At 41.9% G+C, this 12,103-nt stretch overlaps 1 protein-coding gene across 1 annotated transcript in view; it reads right to left on the bottom strand.

Moving 5' to 3' along the window:
* The window catches only part of LOC124719051 (protein unc-45 homolog B), a 96,587-nt gene extending 84,544 nt beyond the window's left edge, over positions 1-12,043 (bottom strand). The window contains exons 1-5 of the mRNA XM_047244722.1: positions 11,997-12,043; positions 11,429-11,879; positions 10,006-10,182; positions 7,521-7,688; positions 1,725-1,862 (exon numbers count right to left, since the gene is read on the bottom strand). Coding sequence (XP_047100678.1) covers positions 1,725-1,862; positions 7,521-7,688; positions 10,006-10,182; positions 11,429-11,704 — 759 coding nt within the window. The 5' untranslated portion in view covers positions 11,705-11,879; positions 11,997-12,043. The remainder of the gene's footprint in view (positions 1-1,724; positions 1,863-7,520; positions 7,689-10,005; positions 10,183-11,428; positions 11,880-11,996) is intronic.
* Between the last annotated feature and the right edge of the window lie 60 nt (positions 12,044-12,103).

The raw sequence follows: 12,103 nt of genomic DNA, 5'->3' as shown, positions 1-12,103 counted from the left end.
AGGCATTTACACTAATCCTTCAGCTATAGAAGTGGTCCACCTCCGTACGTCAGAACTGGAATTACAAATCTACTGAAAAACTTTGTGTGTGACGTTTTTCGTGTCATTTCTTTCAGATTTCTGTGAAAATGTATGAACAAACCTGTAAATTTGTTCTGGTTTATACATAAATTTATAAACTTCTCTTATGAAAAGTAAAATGCAAAATGCTTCACATACAAGGTGTGGCCATAAAATAATAGGACTGATGCTATAGCAGAATAAGTATGCACGTGCCACAGATGAATGACCAGCAACTGTGAAGCATGAAGCCTTCTCAGTCAAATGCGGCATATCTGTTGCCTCTAGACAAATCATTGTGGCCATGGCCTTTATTTGTGTAAAAGCTGTTACTTTGTTTTGCTGGAAAGATGAAAAATATAATAATAGAGCAATGAATTGTTACGAAGTTTCACATGAAATTTGGGAAAACTGATTCTGAAACCTATATTTTACTAAAAGAAGTGTACAGTGAGGAATGTTTATTACATACATGAGTTTATAAAGGTGTTTCTGAGCTGGCTGAGAAGGCACCAGAAGATGACTCACACCCAGGGCACCTTTCAACATAAGAAACAGATGAAAATATTGAAAAAGTTGGTAATACGATTTGATCTGACTGTCATCAAATATTTGATTAATTGCTGAAACTGTAGGAATTGACAAAGAATGTGTAAGGCAAATTTTGCATATCCAGTTCAATATGAGAAAAGTTTGTGTGGAACTGGTGCCAAGAACTCTCACTCTTGAACAAAAAGGAGCTCACAAAAATGTTTGTACTGACACTTTCAATACCATTGAAAATTATGCTAATTTCTTGAAAAGAGTGGTAACTTATGACAAATCTTGATTTGTCAATTACAATCCAGAAACTAAGCACTAGTCCATTCATTCAAAGGGGCCAATTTCACAGAGACAGAAAAAAAGAGCACGTCAAGATTGAAAGCAATGACGATTTTTTTAACATTCGCAGACTTTTGTATCTTTAGTTGATTCCTCAAGGTCAAACTATGAATCAACAATTCTACCCTGAGGTTCTTGCCCATCTCCACGGGGGAGGGGGAGGGGGTAGGGTGTGGCAAGTTGTCGAAAAACGACGCACTGGCCTGTTATGTGGTTTCTAGCGAACTACAGCACTGCAGTGTTAGACCACCTGCCTTATTCAACTGACATAGCCCCATGTGACTTCTGTCTATTCTCCAAGGGCAAATATGCATTAAAGGGAACAAGATTTCAGTCCACTGAAACGGCGAAAGAAAAAGCACCTCGCATCATCGAGGAGCTCAAAGAGGAAGAGTTCCAGCACTGCTTCCGTCAATAGAAAATTCGCACGGAGTATTGTACGGATAGAGGAGTAGAGTATACTGAGGCTGACAATAACTAAATACTTATGTTTTTGGAACACAAAACTTTACAGCAGTAGTCCTTTTACATGTACTTACACCGTTAATTTTCTCCACAAACTGTTGTCGATTGCATTGGCCACTGTCTTTTGCGTCTTTGGAAATAAAGAACCTCTAACTCTCTGATAACACTCTGGCCCAGTAACCAGCTCTATCTGCCAACTAATGCAGGTCAGTGTTTATAAAAAGCTATATTACAATTGCGTCAGTCTGGGGACATCGAGGATACACGTACAGAAACGCGATATATTGTGGCACTGCACAAATCGCCACTCCAAATACCTGCTCTTCCTTTGCCGAGTTGAGCATGTCGAGGAACCAGGGGACACCCAGCGACTTCAGAATACCGTCCGTCCGGTCCTCATGGTTGCGGCACAGCTCGCCGATGCAGCGTATTATCGCCAGGCACACGGCACTGCCCTGCGTAAACAGAACGTGATTCGTAAACTGGCTGCAAAAAACACGAGTGCAAACAAAACTGTCAATAGCATTGGAGATGAAACAGGAGTGTTCTCTGTCACTTGGACAGAAACAAGTAGACGTAGGTGTAAGTATACAAGTTTTAAAACATTAACAATATTATGAAAAGGATACATTACTACTCATAGTAAAGATGACACACTGAGTTACACGTAGGCACAGTGAAAAGATTGTTACACAGTGAGCTTTCGGACACAGCCTTCTATGGGAAGGAAAAGGAAAACACAACACGTTTGTACAAGTAAGCACATCTCACGCACACATGACCACTATGTCCAACCGGAATGCAATGGTAACGCACTGAATGGAAGCAGCAATAGAGAGAGAGAAACAGAGAGATAGAGAGAGAGATAGAGAGAGAGAGAGAGAGAGAGAGAGAGAGTGGGGGACGGGGGGCGGCACGCGTGCACACAAGGGGGTATGGGGGGGGGGGGGGGGGGGCAGGGATAGAAGGGTCCATGAACCCTTCCTTTCCCTCTCTGGACTGCTACTTCCATTCCATTTGATGCCTTACAACTGCAGCCTGGCCAGACAAAGTGGTCATGTGTGTGTGCAGTTTGCTTGCCTGTCTGAATGTGCTATATGTTCTCCTTTTCCTTTCTGAAGAAGTTTTTGGGCAAAAGCACAATGTGTAACAGCCTATTTGTTGTACCTGTATGCAACTGAACGTGTCATCTTTATGGTGCATAGCAATGTATCCTTTTCATAATAAGGCTTATATTCCAACCTGCTCTCTCCAGTGTTAAATTTAAAACATTACTGTTTATGGGATTTTTCAAAATTTCTTATTTTACAGAAGGTGTGAGGCACTGCAATGTTTTCCAATTCCTGTCAGTTTCACAACTTTGTCGGCGGGATGAGTTCACTGCAGTATGCAGGGTGCCCCTGTAGAAATGATTGAGAGATCAAATGTGTAGTGATACACATACTGAACCAACCCGAATTACATCAGGTAAGTATTTACAAATTTATATTGTGATGCATTTACGTTGTGATCGCAAAGAAGACAAAGTGAAGGAATTCTACTATCTCGGCAGAAAAATATACACAAGAGATGAATCGAGGACATAAGAAGAGACCACAGCAAGGAAACTCGGGCATTTCTAGCCAAAAGAAGCCTACTAGTAACAAACGAATGTCTTAATTTGAGGGAGAAATTTCTGAGAATGTACAATTCAGCACAGCATTGTACAGCAGTGAATTGTAGACAACAATAAAACCAGGAAAGAAGAGATGTGGTGCTACAGAATGATGGAATATTTGGAAAACACCGAGGGACAGGATGATAGTACATGCATTAAGACATCAGAGAATAATTTCTGTGGAATAGGAGGAGCCCCTCTCTTGGGGAAGACAAAGATTTGTAATACGTCTGACGAATAATTGAGAACATTGAATGGAAGTGCTACTCTGGGATGCAGAGGTTCGCACAGGACAGAAATTCATTGCTGGTCCCATCAAACCGGTCACAAGACTGATGACTTAAACAAAAATTGTGTTAGCTATGTTTCAAAATAATCACACAATTTGTTTGTTTTCTGTTTTGTGTAAAGATAATGAGACTGTAATAATGTGTCATTGTATTTCTCTGAAGATCCGGGTCTTTACAGTCCTGTTCGTCACAATATTTTAGCTGATGGCCAGAGACTGTGAGAAGACGGGATCTGCACCAATGACAGCCTTTCTATAATTTACTATAATATTGACAATAAATGAAATTTAACCAATTTGTAAATGAGCTCTGTGATTAGCTTAATGTAAATGGCACTGTTCATTCAATCAGTCGATGGTATTCATACTCATATTACATGCATTGTACACTGTCAGAGAGCAGTTGACCAATCTATTGTGCATTTGGTAAACTATAATGTGAGGAGATTTAGGGAAAACAAATATTAGGGTTATCATATTTTTTATTTCGAGAGCACTAAATATTATTCACATCCATGAACCTGAAACTCTTGAAGTAACATCCTGTTCTCTACTTCGCTCAATTAGGAGAACAAGCAAACATCATTAGAAGAATCTACAAAGAATACGAAAAATACTTTACGAGCAAAGAAAAATAACATTACTTCTAAAAGGAAATAAATTCATAGTTATGATGTTGCATCGAACCACTCTGAAGTCCAATGCAGACAAATTAAATTACAAACCTCTGAAAAACACTGCAAACGACAGGGCAACATGAAATCTTCCCTGCTAGTTCCTGACTAATATGAAAAGGAGCAACAGCAGTTGCAGCAGCTGCATTAATTGTAGCATTCAGTAAGAAAGTATCATTCTGTTCACATAAGAAGCACTTTAATGTGACGATTTCTCGTGTCAAGTTGAAGCAGTGTGCTGGTTTCAGATAACTATAGCAAAACCACTGAGGCACTGATTGAGTCACACTACCAACCACACACCCCGTCCCAGGAGGATTAGTCTCACAGCATAATGCGACGATGTCCAAGGTACTTTGAAGGAACAGAGAAGAGCCACTCACAGCTCAAAACTTCGAGCCGGTCTGCACGTTCTGGCAACCTGCTCAGTTCGAACGGCACTGCCTCTGAAAGCCAGCTACCGCACAAACCTGATAACACACTTTCAACTTATCACATACCTACTAAATTTTTCGCTCAGAGTCACAGTGGCAAACACTGAAATATCAATATCTTCAACTTGTATCCTGTTCTTCTCAGTTGCATGTAATATTACGGTATATTGAACAATGGAAAATCCAGGATGGAATGTAACAATGCCAGAGAAGGAAAGTTGCTACTCACCATATAGTGGAGATACTGAGTCGCGATAGGCACAACAAAAAGATTCACACAATTAAAGCTTTCGGCCATTAAGACCTTTGTCAGCTGTAGACACACACACACACACACACACACACACACACACACACACACACACACACACACACACACGTGTGTGTGTGTGTGTGTGTGTGTGTGTGTGTGTGTGTGTGTGTGTGTGTGTGTACTGCTGACAAAGGCCTTAATGGCCGAAAGCTTTAATTGTGTGAATCTTTTTGTTGTGCCTATCGCGACTCAGCATCTCTGCTATATGGTGAGTAGCAACTTTCCCTCTCTGGTATTATTAGGGTATATTAATTTTTACTTCTGGACCATCTAACAACAACTGAATGAAACACAATTTTTTTTTTTCTTTTTTTTTTGCCATATGAGTTTCGTCTTTATTCTCTGCAAGGCATCTTCAGTGACCTGGAATATGTACATATTTTTACTATTTAGTTTACATTTTGGGACAATGTACCTTGAACACTTCTGGCAGCTGGTTTCTTTCTATGACTTAGTAATATTTTAAAGTCTACTATCAATTTTCTACATGTTGTGTTTATGTTCCATTTTTGGTGCTGTTCCTCTTCTTATAATTGCCACTTGGGGTTTTTGTTTTCCACATTTCACAGTACTAGAGGTTGAACACTTGTTTTTGATGCAATGTTTTGGTTTGTGTTGCTGACTGTCGGATGTTATTGTCAAAGATTGAGTGTTATTGCCACCATTTGAGGGTAAGTTTTGTGTGTGTGTGTGTGTGTGTGTGTGTGTGTGTGTGTGTGTGTGAGAGAGAGAGAGAGAGAGAGAGAGAGAGGGGGGGGGGGAGAGGGGGGGAGAGGGGGAGAGGGGGAGGGGGGAGGGGGGGAGAGGGAGAGGGAGAGGGAGAGAGAGAGAGAGAGAGAGAGAGAGAGAGAAACAGTAAATGTTTTGGTGAGCTATGTATTATTATTATTATCATTACAATTTTGTGTGTGTGTGTGTGTGTGTGTGTGTGTGTGTGTGTGTGTGTGTTTTTCATTCAATTGCAGTTTGATGGTCCACAAGTAAAAATCATCAATATACCGTAACTGAAATATCAGTCTGTTTACTATCTGCAGCATGTGTCACAACACCCTAATCGACACAGTTTGCACAGGTACAATACGGGACGACCGTGACTTTGTAGCGACCAGTGGATAGAACACCGTGTGTGGAACGAACTCGGCACGCTAACTGAACTACAGGAAGTGGAGCATTCGAACACGCGTAAATAGGCACATGGCCGCTGCAGGCATCTTAACGGCCGAGCACACGACAACTCTCGCCATGAGTACGAGGCTACTTCCATGGTGGTATAACAGTGCACCTGCTGCTTACAAGTAAACAGCTCTGTCAGTGGGTCTGCTCACCCTCCGTGAACAGTTTCTGAACTACTCCGCCATTACACGGGTGCCAGCTCGTCGGTCTCCGTCGGGACTTCTGCTGGTGGGAATACTGGAGTCTGCAAACTTGTTCCCGAAACTCGTAAATCGATCTGTTTCTGTACAGGTAGTGAGGAATGAAAAACATTAAGCAACTTTAAATAACAGGGTCACAATGTGGCACACAGAAAGTGGTTATTGCTGATGTCAGCACCTCACAGGAGTATCAGCTGCGGAATTTAGAAAGTTTGTGCAATATGTCTTACTTTGGTATGATTTGCAAAAACACACAACTGTTGTTCTCCAGAGTGTCCTGTAAACCACACCAGCACAGTGTCTGCATTGGAGCCATTTCAAGAATAGGACGTAATCGAGAGTTGAGTTTGCGCACAAAATCCAGCACCGGCAACACTTTCACAGTTGTGGATAGCTATAGAGGCAGCACGGCTCAACATTTCTGCTGAGGACTTATTGACGACTTGTTGTGTTCGTGCCATATTAAACTGCTGCACTACCACTCAAAACAAGATCCAACACAGTATTAGATAGTATCCCTCGACCCTGTCACCTCAGTGTACAATGTGTGGACATTCATCCACAGACTCTGTATTTGAGTTCTGTTCCAATATCGATAACAGACTGTCCGTAGTCCCTCATTCCCTCGCCCCTGGACACAAAAGACGGCAACACTCGGCACACTGACGTGCGGTCGGTGGCCAGCTTGAAAGACACCGGTCACGGTTACTACGCCCCTCCTCCCTACGGGTACGGCACGGACATCTCGCTGTGCAATTGGTATCTGTGGTGTGGTGCCAGCCGAGTATACCGCACGAAGCATAGACTCGTGTGGAAATGACCTGTGAATGACAAACGGTTCACACGAGATGAGAACAGAAGCTTTATAAATGTGATACTACAGAATAATGCTGAAGATTAGGTGGGTATATCGAATAAGTGTAATGAGGAGGTACTGAATCGAACTGGGGAGGAAAGAAATTTACGGTAGAACTTGTCCGAAAGAAGAGATCGGTTGTAGGACACATTCTGAGATGTGAAGCGATCACCAATTTGGTAGTGGAAGGAAGTGCAGGGGGTAAAAACTACGGAGGGAGAAAAAAGCTAGACTGCAGTAAGCAGGTCGAAATTGATGTAGGTTGAAATAGCTATTCAGAAATGAAGAGACTCACACGGGATCGACTCGCACGGAGAGCTGCACGAAACCAGTCTTCGGGACGGAGACCATGACATTATGACCACTTGACACTTCATTTCGTTTCATTTTCTCCTCTCCTTTTAGGTACTTAAGTTTTTTTTGTCAACGAGTAGAAATAAATAATAATCGGACAAATACAATGTCGAAGACGGCACCGCTTTTCGTAGCTACTTAACTTTCCGTGCCACGTACTGACCTTCGGCTCCGAGTGTGCGACCTGGGCGAGGCGCCGGTGGGCGTCGGCCGCGTACAGGCACTCGGCACCGGCCCGCTCCCTCGCCAACACCACCAGGTTGTTGGCGGCCGTCTCGCGCTTCTCCTTCTCGGTGCTCGTATCGCACACGTAGTTCATCATCTGCGACACCTGGAATATTGTCGGAACGTGACTAAATATCTGCCTGCCAGGACCCTGGGGTAAAACAGTTCAAATCCTGGTGGTGGAAAAAAATTTCACTGCCAGTGTTTGGGCTGCAAGAGGTAGACAAGCAGTGGCATAGAGTGCCTGATCATCTGGCTTTGCATCAGTTTCCTGGTTTAAATACTGAACCTTCCTGCAGTCTCTCATGAAGTGAGGGCAGGTGATACTGTTAGTGGTGATCCACCCGTCCGATGGGGGAAATAAGCTCAGCAGCCCACGCGGTGCTATTAGCAAGGGGGAGGCTATGTTCCAGTAATGGGTTTCACCATCATCATCATCCAACACAAACATGACATTACATTACATTGCGCGCGCACCCACACACCCACACACCCACCCACCCACCCAACCACCCACACACCCACACACACACAATACAAAAATTTGGCAAATGAAGCAGGCAAAAGGGAATACAAACATCTAAAAAAATGACACTGCCAGGATGTGCGAAATGGCTACGCAGCAAAGGCTGGACGACAAATGTAAGGATTTAGAAGCATGTACCACTAGGGGAAACATGGATACTGGATACATATAGCAAAAAAATATTATATGAGATCTCATTTTTTAGGCGTTTGTATTCCCTTTCGCCTGCTTCATTTGCCAAATTTTTATATTTTTTCCTTCCCTCTATTAAATTCCATATCTCCTGTGATATCCGAGGATTTCTATAGGCCTTACCTATTTAATCCTCCGCTGCCTTCACTATCCCATCTCTCAAAATTACCCATTGACCGTGTACTGTATTCCTTTCTCCTGTTCTAGTAAATCACAGCCCAGTGCTCCCTCTGAACTCTCAATGACCTTTCATCCTTTCGACTCATAGAGATCCCATCTCCTTAATTTGCTACCTTTTTCAGGCGCTGATGACTGAGCAGTTGCGCGACTGCTATGGTCGCAGGTTCGAATCCTGCCTCGGGCATGGATGTGTGTGATGTCCTTAGGTCGGTTAGGTTTAAGTAGTTCTAAGTTCTAGGGGACTGAGGACCACAGATGTTAAGTCCCATAGTGCTCAGAGCCATTTGAACTGAGCAGTTGATGCCCCACAAACCAATCATCATCATCATCTTCCTGCCTTTTCAAAGTTTCTTCAGTATTGATCTACAGTTCACAACCAATTAATTGTGGTCAGTGTCCACATCTGCTCCTTCAAACGTCTTACAATTTAAAATTTGGCTGCAAAATCTCTGACCTGCCATCATATAACCAATTTGAAAACTCTTTCTGTTCTTTTCTTTTTTTAAAAAAAAAATCACAAAACATTTAAAGGGCAGATGTGGCCTCTTACCATAATTTATTGGTTATGTACTGCAGATTAAAACTTAAGAAACTTCAAAAAGGTGCGAAATTAATAAAAGTAGAGCATGATAAATTGAAAATACCAGTGGCTGTTGAGAACTTCAAATGAGGTACTAGCAAATGAATGATTGAAACATGGGAAAGGAATGCAATAAAGATGAATGCATAGCTTTGAGAGGTGAAAGTGAAAGCAGCAGAGGATGATGTTATGGGAGATATGACGTTGTGAAAAGAATCTGACAGAGCAATGAACAATCTAAGTAGATTCACTGCATCTAAGTGCGTTCCCTCAGTATCATTGCGATAAGAAACTTACACAAAAACAATGTTCCATGCTCAGCACTCACAGTGCATGACTTCTGGACACATTGTGCACGAAACAGAAAGCAAATACAGTTGGTAACTCTGCTATGTGTTCCCATGCAAACAGAATTTTCACTGTAAATCCAGATTTATTTTAAACAGACACACATCTCACTGAATGTAAAGTTTAATGTCCTTCTGCTTAGAGTAGTGATGCCACCACTGACACTAGTTTTTAGAAATGAAGGTGGTGGTCTACTTGGAAAGTCAAAGTTTGTCTGTGAATTGTGAAGCCAATGAATGTGCCACGGCAGTAATATATATTTTTTTTTTTTTCCTTTATTGCCCCCTCCCCCCCGCCCCTTAGTTATATTTGTGTCCCCAATGAAAATCTCAATTTTTCCCACTGTGGTCTGATTTTCAACTTTTGTTTGAAATGTTACCAACCAGGAAGTCCCTGCCCAAAAGTCCCTCTTTCCCACAGAGATCCTGATACTTTGATTGTTAAAGTGTGCAAAATTGTATGAAGTAACCATATTGGTTACACAGTGCTGCTGAATAGTTGCCTTGCTGAAAGAGTCACTGGTCAAAGCTGATGCACTGTAACGCATTTTCATTACTCCCTGTGTTAGTGTCATTAACATAATATGTGCAAAATTACCTTGTTGTTAGTTTGAGCGTTTTCTCTGAGCCGGTCCTGTACAATGCGGTGCAACCTCTCCAGGACTGGGGTCAGAGCTTTATTCCCCGGGTCCACTGTATGCGCCTGTCGTGCATCCTTGTATGCCTCCTCAAACCGTCCCAATGCTTCGTATGCCTGGCAGCGTCGGAAAAGGGCCTGTGATCAGTAAGACACACATTAACCAGTTTACATATGTAACATATATTTCAGTATTTCTGCCTCAATGTACACTCAGCAGACACCTCTCATATTGTATGACACAATATTTGCAAAAATACAGGAGACACACCAAGCAAAAACAGTTACTAAAGCATAGTTATAATATAAGTTCCCAGTGACAGATGTCAAGGTTCTTAAAGTGGTGCCAGCAACTTGTAAAATGGAATTATGGTTTGAATTTAATGTCCTGAGAACACTGAGGCTATTATGGCTGCAACACTAGTCAAGTTGGAAAAGTGTAGGGAGGAAAATGAACCATTACCTATTGAAATTGGTCTGAAACAGTTTAAATAACATTTTATATGAAGAACAGGAAGAAAACTTGATGAGGTGACAGACTGACCTGTAATGAAACCCAAGGCTGAGATTAGGTTAGAATGGGATAACTTGGCTGTGAGGTGGTGAAGCCAACGAATCTCAACACTATTTTCATGTTCACTTCCAATAATTCACTGCAGGGTTACCAAATGCAGCATGAAATGGAGGGTGCAGGTTCACCGAAACTGTTTTTTTGCCGACAACAGGAATCTGAACTATAGGACAGGAATCTGAAACCATACCTTCTGCATAAAAACCCATTGTCTCAATTGCTGTGACCACACCCAATAGGAGTTAGCTGCGCATGTTTAGTGTACGCTCATGTGATTAGTTTCCAGGCTGTGAATGTAATCTAAGATTAAAATGTGAATGCAGTATCATACACAATAAGAAGATGGTACAACTCTATGTGTACCCCAGCAGCATACACAGCCTATCTGTATCATTAGCCACACATTCAATTTTACTGACAAATGTTTCTTATTAAAACTAATCGTACAAAGGTACGAGAAAAAATGAAACCATGATTTTGTTGAAAGCAACATTACTATAGCAATTAGAAGAAGTCAACAAAAATGGTACAAACCTAAAAAAGAGGGCGGCCAAACATAAATATTTTTAGGCTTCCCATGATCACAAACATGGTACAAGGTAAACACGTTTGCTACCAATCAAACACTGTTTACACTGGATTAGGTAAAGAGGTGCACTAAACAGTCAATGGTGCTGACAAAAGAACCTGAGTTGCAGAGTGGAACACTGTTATATCCAGGACTATTACAGTACCGCAAGAGAAGACTTAATAATAGTGCTGACTGATGACCTTCTATTAAGTTTTCCCCTCATAGATTTTTGACTGACTTACCTTGGGATCGTTGGGGGTAATTTCGAGTGATGCTGTGCAGTCATCCATCGCCTCTCTGAACATTTCTTTTTTCAGGTGGACTGCAGCCCTGTTCTTGTAATAGACAGCTTTGTCGGGACTTTCTCCTTTTATTAAATTGATGGCTCGAGTGTAACAATTGATTGCTTTATCCCATTCGCCTTCCTTGAAGGCGGCATTGCCTTCCTCCTTCAGCTGGTTCGCCTGCTTCTCGTCTTCCGCGCTATTTTTCTTTTCTGTTGCCGGTAGATTCGTCATTTTGAAGATTCCGTTTCAACACGCAAGCAATGACTGTTTTCTGCGATCGACGCTTCGGGCACGCTAGAATATTCTGGCTCCAAACACGCTTCTGTTCTATTTTTGAACACTTAAATTGAGCATCCTCGGATCTACGGCGTCTTCATAACACGGCACGTACAACACTTAGCTTGTTCTGGAGACATATAAACCACGATAAACTAATTAGAGAAACGCATATTAATGTCGGGGAATATTTTTTAACGTATGTCAACACAACACTGTAAATATCCAGGGCAAAATAAACACTTACTAAGCTCTGCACCCTAATGCAATCACACCTGGGCCCTGACACTTGGATCCAGCAGCCAACGTTGTCAAATGTGTGTTATTATTAGGTATATGTTGATTGTACCAAAT

Source organism: Schistocerca piceifrons, chromosome 10, assembly GCF_021461385.2.
Source record: "Schistocerca piceifrons isolate TAMUIC-IGC-003096 chromosome 10, iqSchPice1.1, whole genome shotgun sequence".
Lineage (NCBI taxonomy): Eukaryota > Metazoa > Arthropoda > Insecta > Orthoptera > Acrididae > Schistocerca > Schistocerca piceifrons.
The sequence above is the reverse complement of the archived record's forward strand: the minus strand, read 5'-3'. Positions and strand labels throughout refer to the sequence as shown.